The 13,024-nt window shown below is 40.0% G+C and overlaps 1 protein-coding gene across 1 annotated transcript in view; it reads right to left on the bottom strand.

Annotated features, from left to right (window-relative positions):
* STAT4 (signal transducer and activator of transcription 4) overlaps positions 1–13,024 on the bottom strand; it is a 42,675-nt gene that overhangs the window by 9,288 nt on the left and 20,363 nt on the right. Inside the window, exons 6-16 of the mRNA XM_035572416.2 lie at positions 11,833–11,918; positions 10,842–10,993; positions 9,440–9,598; positions 8,431–8,523; positions 7,491–7,550; positions 6,097–6,114; positions 5,924–6,017; positions 5,169–5,213; positions 2,115–2,198; positions 1,238–1,336; positions 160–295 (exon numbers count right to left, since the gene is read on the bottom strand). Of these exons, the coding sequence (XP_035428309.1) occupies positions 160–295; positions 1,238–1,336; positions 2,115–2,198; positions 5,169–5,213; positions 5,924–6,017; positions 6,097–6,114; positions 7,491–7,550; positions 8,431–8,523; positions 9,440–9,598; positions 10,842–10,993; positions 11,833–11,918 (1,026 nt within the window). The remainder of the gene's footprint in view (positions 1–159; positions 296–1,237; positions 1,337–2,114; positions 2,199–5,168; positions 5,214–5,923; positions 6,018–6,096; positions 6,115–7,490; positions 7,551–8,430; positions 8,524–9,439; positions 9,599–10,841; positions 10,994–11,832; positions 11,919–13,024) is intronic.

Here is a 13,024-nt window from a genome sequence, read left to right as displayed (position 1 = left end):
TTGTGGTAAGAATAAGCTGATGTGTGCTTTTCTTTAAAGAAAAAACAATGTTACAGTGGCATTTTTGAAGTCAGCAGTGGAAGTGGAGGGCTTGCTTAAAGTCCTGACTATCAAATATAAGTCCCCAAACAAATAAAATCTATGTTTCTGCAAACTTACCCATAAGTTTCTCGGCCAGCATGTTGAGCTGCTCAGAATTGAGTCCACGGCCGACATACGATGAAAACTGCCAGCTCAGTACTTCTAGGAGCTGACTTAAAGTGGCAGCAGGGGGATTGTTAAAGAAAGATAAATTCTGTAACAGAATTCATGCTTTGTTAGCCAGTTAGCAACTACGAAAGACACTACAGGCTTTAAAAGAAAGCAGTAAGCACTTAAGCAGTGTCCAGAAGTGCTTTTTTATTATTATTGTTATTTTTAAAGGTGTAAGGGATAGGGGGAGCAGAATAAATTGGGACAAATATGCCCTGGGCATCCCACCTGTAGCCCCCCAGTAAGTTCCGCTCAGTCGCCTGGCAGAGATGTCAGGGGAGACTCAGAGCGGCTGTCAGTGTGCCTGTCTTGAATGATAAGATACCTGGCTATGCTTCTGATAGTGATGTATGTTAAGGCAATGAAAATATGTGTAAAGCCTATCCGATAAATGCAGATTTATGTTCTACAATCTGCAAACGCAGTAATAGCAATTGAAACTAAAATATATGCTGAGCCAGCAGGAGACAGAGAAATAATGATTCTGCTTTTGCTCAGCATTAAGGCTACCAGAAAGGTGCTATCTGACTCTTAAGATCTTCTCCATATAAAGCACTAGCTCCTATAAAATGCATGAGGGAAAGTAGCATTTAATTGCATTATAGATCCGACCAAATATCTACTTCAATGGTTTTGAATTATATAGCAGAATTATTTTGTGCTGTGTGCAGTTTTAATCATCAGCATTCAAGAATGGCCAATTCCAAGTGGAAAAGTTCTGGAGAAGGGTGATCACCTTTCCTTAGTTTATGAATTACTACTTTAGCCTACAAAAATGAAGGCTAAGAGGCATGCGGTTTTATATCTGGGCTGGGAACAAAAGGTAAAGCAAATAACATTGGAGTATGATGTTGACAACAGTGAATGCGAAGAAAATCAGGCCCATTTGAGGAGGAAACAACCTTTTTGTAATGAATGTATTTGGCAACCAAATAACAGAAGCACGGAAATGCAGGAAGTCAGTATTTGCATACTGAAGACTTACCTGAGGATCGTTGGTTGATAGATTGTACCAAATAATAGAAGCCCATGCATTGGGCAGTTGGCTGACGTTGGAAATCATCACCACAGGCAAAGAGCTTGTCTGGTGGGAAAAACGAACACAGTAGGTAAATGCTGCTGAGGAAAATGATAGTGCTCTATTAGGTTTTGTTTTCTTTCAGGCCCCTCTCATTCTCCTGCCAACCCAAATACTGTTCTTTAGGCTGGCTCTTCCAGCATAGTGGAGCAGGACCAGCTGTTGGTAACGTCTGCCTAGCCTGTGTTTCAGGTGAGACGTAGGCTTTCAGAGGGTGTTCAGTGCTCAGGTTAGCTGGACCTAGGCAGCAAGCTCAGCTTGTAGCTGCATGACAGCTATACAGAAGAATGACTGCGTGGCTTCGTGCAGCTAGAGAAGCGATTTCTGGTAGTGGTTATCACCAGAATTGGTTCTGAAGGTCCATTTTAGGCGCACAGGGATGTCCTCAGCCTACAACTTGCAGTTGGTATCATAGACTCTCTCTAATGTGTTAATTTATGCTGTTTAATGGAAGGATGTGCCTTCTAGTGAATGTAGTATGGATTTTGTCACTGGCTTAAATGGATTGTACAGTTTTTGCATAGCAAGATATATTGTCTTTCATAGCATATCAAAATTGCCATGAGAGCTATTCAGCTTCTGAATATAATGGCTAATGTGTTATTATAGATCTGTATAGGCCTCTGTCCGGAAGTCCTGGATATCTTGCATCTGCTTATGCTTATTGCTGAAGACAGCACCTAGGATGCATGTACCCATGGTCTGGCCCAACACAGTTGTTCATATATAGCAAATGGAAAGTGATTTTTGTTCTTGCCACAGAAAATCTGTCAAGAATACTCACTTCCAAATTTATAGTCAGTCCATACAGGCAGACCTGTGTTTCAAAGCTGATGGAGTGCAGCTCCTCAGTCACCATATGAGGGCCCTGAGGGAATAAGTAAATTATAAAACCACAAATGCATGCTTAGTATTTAATGCTGTCTTGGCAAACTGCTGAGACTACATAATACTGCAAGAAAATGTATCAAATTTATAAGTAGAGAAAGGAAAAGAAGGAAATCCTTTGTTAAACTGTGATACCAAACTAGTCCAGAACTCTGATGTTCTTTTTTTTTTTTTAGACGAATCTTAAAAAACAAAAAAAAAACACAACATCCCCCCTAAAAAATCCAGCAACCCTAGACATTGTTAAAGGAATATATTAAATTTTTTAACTTTTGCTTTTAAGTTGTTTAAAAATATTGCTTTTAAGCACGGTGTTGCGCACACAAATCTAAGTTTATCTGATAGAGATCATCTCCCACTTTTCCTAAAGTCTCTATACTGATTGACAGTTCCAATTTAAACACAGATGTTAAATGTCAAGAAACAAGCCACACAAGAAAAAGCAGTTATAGGAGCCATGTCTTTATGTGCAAGTAGGCCCCCATTCTAGAACACAGTTTTTTCGTTTAAGTGCACTCAGATGGTACTAATTGAAAAAATGGAGGCCTAAATCATTAATCCAAAGTAAATCTGGTATACAAAAAGAAACAAACAAAAACCCTACTACATTTCTCGGGGAAAAAAGAAAATCTGTTTGTCATAGTTGATTAGTTTGTCATACAAGCATTTTGTTTTCATTACAAATGAGCATAGCTCTGTAAACATCCAAATCTCTGCCCCTGGGAAACAGATCTTTCAAAATAAGTTTCCATCACTACAAGTCAAAATATAAAAATCTTTTTGCACTTCCTCCTGTGGTGTTCTCCCTCCGCTTCCCCCTTCAGATATTTGATTTTGTCAGACTTAAAAAAGGAGACAAAATCTTTGTGTTTCTGGATCAAAACACTTCCATTTCATTTACTGCAATACTCCACTTTGAGCTCATGTAAAACAAAATTGTTCCTTGGGAAAGTACGTTGTGGCCTTATCTTTCCCATGAATCCCCTCCTTCAGGACATGTACAGGATGCTGTAATGAAAGATTATGTATAAATGAGAGGAGACCACGAGATGCTCTGGCACCTGGATAATAAATCTGCCTTGCAAAGGAAAAATCCAGTTTAGAGCTGACTGCTTTTAAATGAAATACTCATCCACCAAATGAACTCAAATATTTTAATACAGGTAGAAACAGTCCAACTCAAAAAGTTGAAAAAGGTTGGTTAAACTCCCCATTCCTCTCCTGCCCTGTTATGATTTTGAAAAATCTTAAATTTTTGAGAGAGAGAAAAAAAAATGCTAGGTAAAAAGGCGTTTCTACGTGAAAGGACAAACCTTAAATACAGAGAGCTTCCAGTTTTCTTTTTTTTTCCCTCCCAGTACAAGTCATACTTATCAACTGTACTCTTAGCTTACTAAGCATTCTGTAATGAACCAAGTTTCTTAATTATTATGGCTGCTGTTAAGTGAAAAACCTGTTTATGTTAATGATTTCAGGCTATGCTTTGACCAAGGAGAAGCTCTATTTGTGGAAACCAGTTAGCAGTGAACTGTGTCGCAGCTCAGATGTCCTAATTCACCACAGCCCTATATTTTATATGGTTATAAAGGCACAATACGTGAAAGTGGGAGTAAAACGCTACCAAAAGTAGAACACTAACATTTTTACGCCTACATTTCTGCGTTTGCTTGTCTTGATGCAAATGACTTTGTAAGTAGCACAGCAATTGGGAAGCGAGCTTTGAGTTTCAGTCTTGCTAATCGAGTTGTAAATTATTCCATTCAGAAACGGTGTGGAGCACGCTCAGGTATCTTCTGCCTTAGGTTTTCAGTTAGTTATCCATGCTGATCACACCTTTATTTTGCACTTGGACAGCTTGTACTAAGTTTAGTGCTTGTATGGGAACATCTGTTTGGGCTGTGGAGCTGGGCTGGGCTGGAAGTTGGGTTGGGCTGGGCACTCCCGCAAGAGCGCTCAGGTTTTAGGCTCCTCTACTGGGCAGCAGTCGCTAGCAGTGACTGCCCCCCTTCGTGAGGGTGATCGCTGTGTGTCCTGACCGCTGCAGGGTGCTGGCTGTTCATGAAGCCTCGTGTGTCGTACCGCCGTGTCGCCACAGGATGGCGACGTACGACTAGGTTCAGGTAAACATGGTCAGCTACCACCCGTGTGGGCCTGGCTGAGGCAGCAGGTAGAGGCTAGACCCTTACTGCAGCTGGACGCTTGGCCGACAGAAAGTACGCGTAAAGTTACTGTTCTTGTGCTCAAAACGAACAGAAAACCCTCTAAAAGCTTATTTTTTCAAAATGTCAGTGCTTGACCAAAGAGAAGGCCTTACAGGGGAACACACATAGAATTGTAGAATGGCTTGGGTTGGAAGACCCCAAGACCCTTAAAGCTCACCCAGTTCCACCCCCTGCCATGGGCAGGGACATCTCGCACCACACCAAGTTGCTCCACGCCCCACCCAACCTGGCCTTGAACATTTCCAGGGATGGGACATCCACAGCTGCTCTGGGCAGCCTGGGCCAGTGCCTCAGCACCCCCTGAGTAAAGAATTTCTTCCTGACTTCTGATCTGAATGTCCCCTCTTTCATTTTAAAACAGTTTTCCCTTGTCCTGTTATTATCTGCCCATGTAAAAAGTCACTCTCCATCATTTTTGTAAGCCCCCTCTAAGTACTGAAAGGCAGCAACAAAGCCTCCCCAGATATGTTTAGATTTTTACTTCCTACCTTCTACTGTAACTTTTTAATACATAAATTAGAGGCATGTAATTAAAATTTCTGAGTACTTCTGAAAAGTTTTCTTTATGCTTACACAATCATATGATTATTGGGTTCTATACTTATAAGGAGAGTATATGTTTCAAAATCTAATTTACTTACATATGGTTGCTGTTTGATTTAAATAAAATCCAGTCTGAAATACTTCTGAGAGTAATCAAAAATACCATCTAAAATAAATCCACAAACCTCATTTCCTTTGCTTCCAGCACTTGATTTCATTTCTTTTGGTTGCTGTATAAAGCAAAACAGAATTCATGTGGCAGAGAAACTACAGAAGAGTACATAAAGAATGCTATTTGTAACCACGATGCTTTTAGCGTAATAAGGATTTATTTAGAATATACAAGTACACTCTAATGAAGGTTCTGACGCAATGCCTTGAGAAGTCCATTCACTGAATAGTCTTTTCACAGATATTTTAAAAGAATTTTTAAGCAACTAACTTTATTATAATAGAGTAAATGTAACAAATTGTTAATTAGGGTGCTTGCAGAGTGTATAATACAAAAAAGAAGTAAAGACCATCAGTCTCCAGCTCGTTTTGCAAAACTACAATGAAACACTGCATGTGTGTTATAGAAGCAGTTCTATAGTCTCTTAAAAGACAGTTGTCTCAAGCATTAATTTCAATCAAATCTAAAGCATTCAATTCAATCAATTGGTGTGTTTTTTTTAATCAATTTCTGAGGAGCTCTGTAATTCAGCAAGATTAGTCTTTTCCTTTTCTGGCATTAAATAGGGTTTGCTTTTTATTTTCTGTGAAAATATGTAATCTCATTTTAGAGCAGTATGGAATGGGATAAAGGGGTTCTAGGAGTAAACTCTCTGTATAAGGAAGAAGAAAATGAGTGACAATACTACAGTTCTCCTTGCATAGTTTTAAAATAATATCTTATTTCTTTACCAGAGGCGCGTGATGAGAGAAGAGCAGTCAAACTTACCAAATGTCGAAATTCTACCGACAGACTTCCATTTGCAGATTCATCCATGTTCATAGCTTTCACATGCGTTCCACACAGAACGAATCTACGATTACTATGGAGGATATTACACTTACGTACTCAGATAACATCATATTGGATAATTTACGAAATCTCGTATTTTATTTTCTTACCTGACAGTTGAAACATTCCTAAAATAGAAGAGGGGTGGGGAGGAAATAGATGGCGAATCAGTAAATGTGTAAGTCATGCTTGCACCGAGAAAACGTATCTTGAAGCAGCAGGTTTTGCCTCGTCTGCTAAAGTTAATACATATTACCAATACAACTGCACATTTTTGAAAATAGTAAATGAAATTTCTTCTGTCCAGTTAGACTTTTGCATCTGTCCAGATGCAAGCAGTGTATTATATCTAGTTTTTTTCTGCCATAAGTGGATACTGGAAGCTGCTGTGCTCTCTAATTGCCTCCATGAATGTGTTCTGGGATAATAGAAGCCTGTACAGACAGGTCACGGCGTACTAGGGGAATGCGTATGCAGCAAATGGGATGGTACACAGCTTTTGAGAGAAACAGTTGTCTTCTCTCCTGCTGCTTCCCCACCGGGTGTTTTCCCTCCTTCTTTTGTGCCAGTGCCTATGCCATGTATCAGTGTGAGCAGAGTGCTTTTTAGGGGGCTAAAAGAAGCACAACAGCCAAAACCAGGCGGATAGTAGGCGCCTGTGGCTGGGAGGGGATGGTGAGCAGGGAGGGCTTGGATCAGCTTTGCTGACTTTGAAATCGTACCCTGACAGCATGTCTTCTGCCTCATGTTTTGTCATGCTAGAGGGCCCTGACCTATCTGTAACCAAGCTTACTCTGCAGTCAGGACTATTGCATTGTACTGAAAATAATAAATCCTGCTGAGAAGACAAATCAACTCGAACAGAAATACTAGAGGCAGAGTTAACACTGTTTTCACAAGTATAGCATAGACAGGCTCTGAGATGCCTTTTGCTCAGGAAATTACGACCAACAGAAGGAGCAGGGGTTTCTGTTCATGTGGGATTGCTGTAAGAAATAATGGGAGCATGAAGGAGTACCAAACCCGTTAGGAAGGAGGAGTTCACTTAACAGCCTTAATTTCAGGCAGAGGTAAAACTCTCTAAGCTGCCATATGTACTAATTACAGCACCAGCTTTCCAAGCTCAAACTTTGTGTACTACTTGGAGCAGCTGCGTAGACGATGGTGGAGATATTAGCACAAGCAGAGATGCTAAACCATAAATGCAATATAGTTTGAAAGTTTTCATGTGATGCCACTATTTATAACTGATGAATTTTATTTAAGACACGAAGTAGATGTTAAATGAACTTTGTCTCCAATTTCAATATAACAATTAAAAATAGCAGCTTTCTTTTAAAAACACAAAAATCTTCCACATAAAAAAGCACCACCCTGATGTTTTAGCTGTTCTTTTTTTTTTCCCTTTTTAAAACAGACTTTAGAGCAGATGGAGTAGCAACTGAAAAACCTGTGTTTCTGTAGAAAGCAAGTTGTCTAATATCCTCAGTTTAAAGTTTCTTACTTGTCGATAGTTGCTTTCACTCTGATCTGGTAGTTCAGCTCTGGCAATTTAATTAGCAACCTTCAAAACAGAAAATGTAAAAGTGAATATTCTAAACCAAAAACTTTAACAAATAAATTCATCACCAGAAAATATTAGAGACCAGTAGCTCCACACCACTGTATCTGAAATTATTATAATCTGAAAACAGATCAAGCACCTAGAGTTATATCACACTTTGCAGGCTCCTATATGTGAAAGAAGGGATGAGTTTTTTTCCAGTGGCAAAAGTCTTAGTCTCCCTGAAAGTATGTGGAAAAGTTAGTATGTGTTTGAGGGAATGAGTAGAGAGACATCAAAGATTAGAGATGGATTTGTGTAATCTGCAACTGCCCTGCACTTTCTTCCACCTACTCCTTCCATTCCTGCCCACCCTGCCCCCTTCCCTGCCTTCTTTTTGCTGCTAGACGGAAATGAGATGCGAGATCCTTTCCAATCTTACCTCTTTTCACAAAGTCAGGCAAGGAGCTAGTGGGAGAGAAATAACTTCTATCATTGATGCACCAATTACCTGCCAAACTGCAGAAGTTTCTCCCTCTTATGTGCTAGGTTGGCTATGTGTATTCTGATCTTGGCTTACATGATGTGGATCACCACTCACTTAGTTTGCAAAGTCATTAAGACAGCAATCCAATACATACAGAATTCTGAAGGTGCTGGCTTTTGGCCACAGCCTGCCTGTCTTCCTTCCACTGGTTTGCTCTTCATTGTCAGTGATTACAAGTGGCAGGTTCTGTGGCCTTTAGACCCCTGTTCAAGAAAACCCTCCCTGGAGTCAAAAGAGTCTTAGCCTGACTGGCACAGACGTCGTTCTGCTTTGCTTTTTAGATCCTGAAATGGACTCCTAGGATAAAATGCAGTGTACAAAGGGAAGAATTTATCTCAGATTTCCTTTCCTTACCTTAATTTAACAGTGAACTGTATTAGCGTTTTAAGAACCATTGGCCTCTGGGGGTGTGTTGGCATGCAGGGCTGCCTTTCCACCACAAATGAACTAGGGTGAAAAGAAATTAAACAAATAAATTGATAGGAATATGCATAAATAAATGGTAATAAGGGGGTGGGGAGGGGAAGGGATAATGCTGTTATCTCTTAGGCTTATTTCTCCGCAGAAGCTGAAGCGGATGGCATGTATTCCCACCCTAAGTTCTCCAAATGATCTAGTGGTCTAACTTAGAGTTGAATTGTTCCCACAGGAAACAGATACTTGGAATACATTAGAAACCAAACCAAAATCAAATTCTGTAGGCCTAAAGTATCAGTTGGACGATGTGGACTTTTATCAGAACCATAAAACAAACTAAAAGTACACTCAGCTGGTTTCAATGAAATTAAATAATCACTCTCTTTTTTTGGTCTTTCCATTTTTTTATAACAGTTAACCATGGTTTGCTTTCAGAGGCAGCTAACAGAATAGTTGCTTGTGGTTTATCTCCTTGTGTAGCCAACACAAAAGAGAAAAGGAATGATTTTATATACTAATATAAATATATATGATGATTTTATATATGAATAGAGGGGTAAATTTAGGAGAGAAAAAAATCATAGACTCATAGAATGCCTTGGTGGGGAAGAAAAAAGACAAGGCACAAATTGGTACCTGTTACTTTTCTACAAAAACTTCTCAGCAGTATGTACATGACTAAAATAAGTGGGTTTTGTGTGTTCTCTTAGAGTCAGAATTTGACCACAAAACCTTAAGTGCAATAAACAAGAAGCTGCCTGATACCTTCAGCTTCTGTGAGTTTTGATGACAGCTGTACATACTCTTTACATTGAAAAATCAGTCTTCAAGATCCTTGCAGACTCAGCCATTTTTCCCTTTTCTTTTTACCAGTATGGTTTCATTGTTGCCCATAAACTTGTGTCAGTGCAAGCAAAGCAACGGGAATTTACAATAGCTTACGCACTTCCGGAAAAGGTTGTAGAGCAGGAAATTGACTTTTTCCAGCAGCTGAGGTCTTTGCACTGGGATAGGATCCCCATCGTAAGTCAGTCTGGTCAATAGTTCATCCAGTTTTTCTAGTTGTCTTCTAACTTGAAACAGACTCTCTGCCAACAGTGTAAAACTACAGCGAGGCAACAGATTAGTTTGCAGTCTTCTACATAAACCAGTTATTGGAACATAATTCTTACTTAGGGAAATCAGAATTGGTGCACATTAGTGCTTTCTAGCTTTATACAGACTAAAGTCTGTTCATCTTTTGTTTACAGCAGTATATAAATACATCAGACAAAATTTCCTACTTTATTTTCAAAGGTAAATATCTCCCAAGAGATTTCATCAACAACAATGCAATGCTGGCTGTGATAATTTAGAAGAAATATATACACTGTCCTGATGTTTTATACGCAGGGCACTTCTGTCAGGTTTATTCTTGCCTACAGCTCAGTTGCTTTTCAAAGCGTACTCTTTAAAGGGTAATATTTATATAAAATGAACAAGTTACCAAGACTAAGGAGGTGCATTTCTCAGAAATGCAAAAACTATGCCAAGGAAAATCAAATCCAAACATACTTATAGTTTAATAGGGTATGTATGTATTAAAGTCATGTTTTTAGAAGCTTTTAATGTGCTCATTGGAGGGAAAAAATGATACTTCATTGGGAAAAAAAAGTGGAAAAAAAGGAAAAAAACAGCACTTTTTTCTTCAAATATTAAAAAAAAATAATAATAAAATTATTGGTTATCCCCCTTTTTTTCTTGTTCTTTACTTCACATTTTCCAAAAGAGAAGTTAAATAGGAGAGAAACAGTCAGGACATTGACGTTCCCTGGCTGCATTATCTTTTAAATCTAGCACAGTTTTTATTTGGAGCCTCCTTTAGAGCCTTGTTTATTACCACCATGGGGCATACTTCTGCCATTCAATTTCTGTGCAGTTTTACGTTTGGAGGAGTGATGCACCAAGTGAGTCAAAGCATAAAGTGTGTCTGCCCAGCTCCTGCCGAGATAAAACTCCCACTGTCCTCAGTGACAAACTCATTCAGCTCAGTTCTTACTCAAGCAAAACTCCCTGGGGAATACGCATCATGTATCTGCAACAACCGTCAAAACAAAAAATGACCAACTGCAGTGGCTCAGGCTCAGCAGTTGGCTCTAACGTCATTTGTTCTAATCGCAAATGTTGTCCACCAAAGTAAATTGTGTTTTTAGTTATTTACTTGTACAGCTGCTTGTGGATGTGCTGATGTCGCAAGGTAGCAAGGCAGCCGATCTGAAGGAATGATCAGTGTGTGCGCGTGGGTCTTGCTGTCAAGCAGCAGACTTCCTGTGGTTTTCAGTGGAAACACAAGCTCAGTGCAGGCTTACCAGTTCTGGAGCTGATCGAGCCCACCGTGGAGAGGACCCCCGATGCAGGCGATCTGCTGCCGTCTCTTCCAGTCTAGCAGCTCCTCGGTCAGCATGTTGCTCATGAGCATGTCGATTTCATGAATCACGCGGCCAATTTTACTGAGTACTTCCTGCGGCATAGGAAAGGTGTCACAGAATTCAGCAGCTGTCATACAGCGCTGACTATATTTTTGGAATTATGTTGGAATCAGCTATATTTAGTCCTACCACCTTAGGCTCTTTGGCCCAGAGGTGTCTGGATTCATCACCCATTGCACTTGAAACTAATCCTGAATATCAATGAACTCTTCCTCAGTAAATCTTCTCTTTTTGGGGGTGGGAGGGAAGGTTGTTGCATTCATTGTGAGCATAACACTTCCAAGCAGTTGACGTTTACGAGCTTTGTCAAGATCAAAAAGTCGTTCTCCTGTTTTGCATCATACCCAATTCACAGGCTTTCTTTTTGCTTGTAAAAACTGTAAAAAGCAGGTGGACTCCAACTGCCTGACCATGTGGCTTTCTGTCCTAGCAAAGCAGTCAAGAAGCAGTCTTATTCACAAGTCTCTGTTGCTGAACAGAGCTAGGTACCATTTGTGGATTTGTTTTTGTTTTTGTGATTATTAGTCTACATTTACTTCAAATAACATTAATTTACTCTAAAAGCTGTAGACTGTCAACTAAGTTAACCATTGAACACAGCACATAAGAGGTCATTTGAAGTCCTCCCCTTTCCTCTAAGGTGTGCAGAAGCACAGCCCTGATGAGGCTGTTGCTTAATTGCCAATTTCTTACCTGCTAGTCAAAATCACCCTCAGAAAGCCTTTGGTGCATTTGCAACTCATATGCTCTTTGCCTGCTCTTTTGAGAGGAGAAATTCAAAAAGGCGCACGTACGCATTTGAGTATTCAGCGTGTGAATAAGGGGAGAAAGCAAAAGAACCACAGCACAGATGACAAAAGATGTCACTAACCTTTCTCTTGTAGTCTAACGTATTGAGCATAGCCTGCAACGCCAACATTTCCTGTTTAATGAGGGCACTGTTTTTGTCGCTCTGCTCTGCAGGGGAATGAAAAAAATCACCCAGTAAATTCAGTACAAGTGCGTGTGTGGGTGTGGGGGTGGGCATGCATGTTTATAGGAGGTGTTGGGGGGAAACCACGACCTGACTGCAGTATGAACTAGTGAAAAATAAACTGCAGACATCAATAGATTATGTAATAGTGTATTTCATTTGAATAGGCTAGTGAATACAACTTTAAGCTAAGGTTTTATGACTCCATTTTTGAGATGTGTGTGTGTATTTGGAAGAGGAAGAAGGTAGAAAAGATAGATCATAAATATAAATCCATAAATTTCTTATTCACGTGTATTATTTTATACATCTGGCTTTCAGTGATTGGTCTGTGCATTATTGGTGTCACCAGTTAGGCTAAAGCTCTTTGAACTTAAGGTGAATTACGTCTGGTTGAGAGAATGAAGGTTAGGCATTTGAAACAGAGATAAAGTGTTCATCACCATGGGGATTTCAGCAGCCAGGAGTACCGATCACTAGGTACTTCCCCCTCTCTCTAACATATCCTTCTCTGGATCATGCATTAGTTTCAAGCTTCCCCAAGCTTGCCCCATGCTCTCTCACATATGGCTCTTCCCCCCGCCCTTGCCTTCCCCCACCTTTTGCTCTTGCATTTTCATACTACCTTCAGAAAAGAAATTGGTGCCAACTGTGTCTCTGCTGAGCTGCAGATTGATGTCTCCTCGTTACGTCAGAGTATGTGTTTCAAAAGAGAGAGACCAGTACCTGACTGTCAGCTCAGCCACAGCAATTGCTCACATACACGTTTTAAGGCACTCCAAGCTGGCTGTGCTGGCATTATAGCATTTGGTGACACAGTAAAATTGTAAGCCCTGAAAGTCACTTATGTAAGCGTGTTTTATTTTGCAAGTGGGGCAGGCTTCAATCATCTGCTTGGTCAATAATTGTGATTGACCTGGTGACCAACACCTCATTAAAACATGGCAACTTGATCTCTTCCAATTGTTTGGCCATATCCAGCCTTAAACATACGAGAGCGATATGTTTAAGAACTTGAACATTTCAAGGCTCAATTATCTCTACATGTTCAAAGGGAGGTGACGCGAAGAAATCTGAGCAAACACGAGTG

This window comes from Cygnus atratus, chromosome 6, assembly GCF_013377495.2.
Source record: "Cygnus atratus isolate AKBS03 ecotype Queensland, Australia chromosome 6, CAtr_DNAZoo_HiC_assembly, whole genome shotgun sequence".
Classification (NCBI taxonomy): domain Eukaryota; kingdom Metazoa; phylum Chordata; class Aves; order Anseriformes; family Anatidae; genus Cygnus; species Cygnus atratus.
This window is presented reverse-complemented; position numbering and strand designations above follow the sequence as displayed.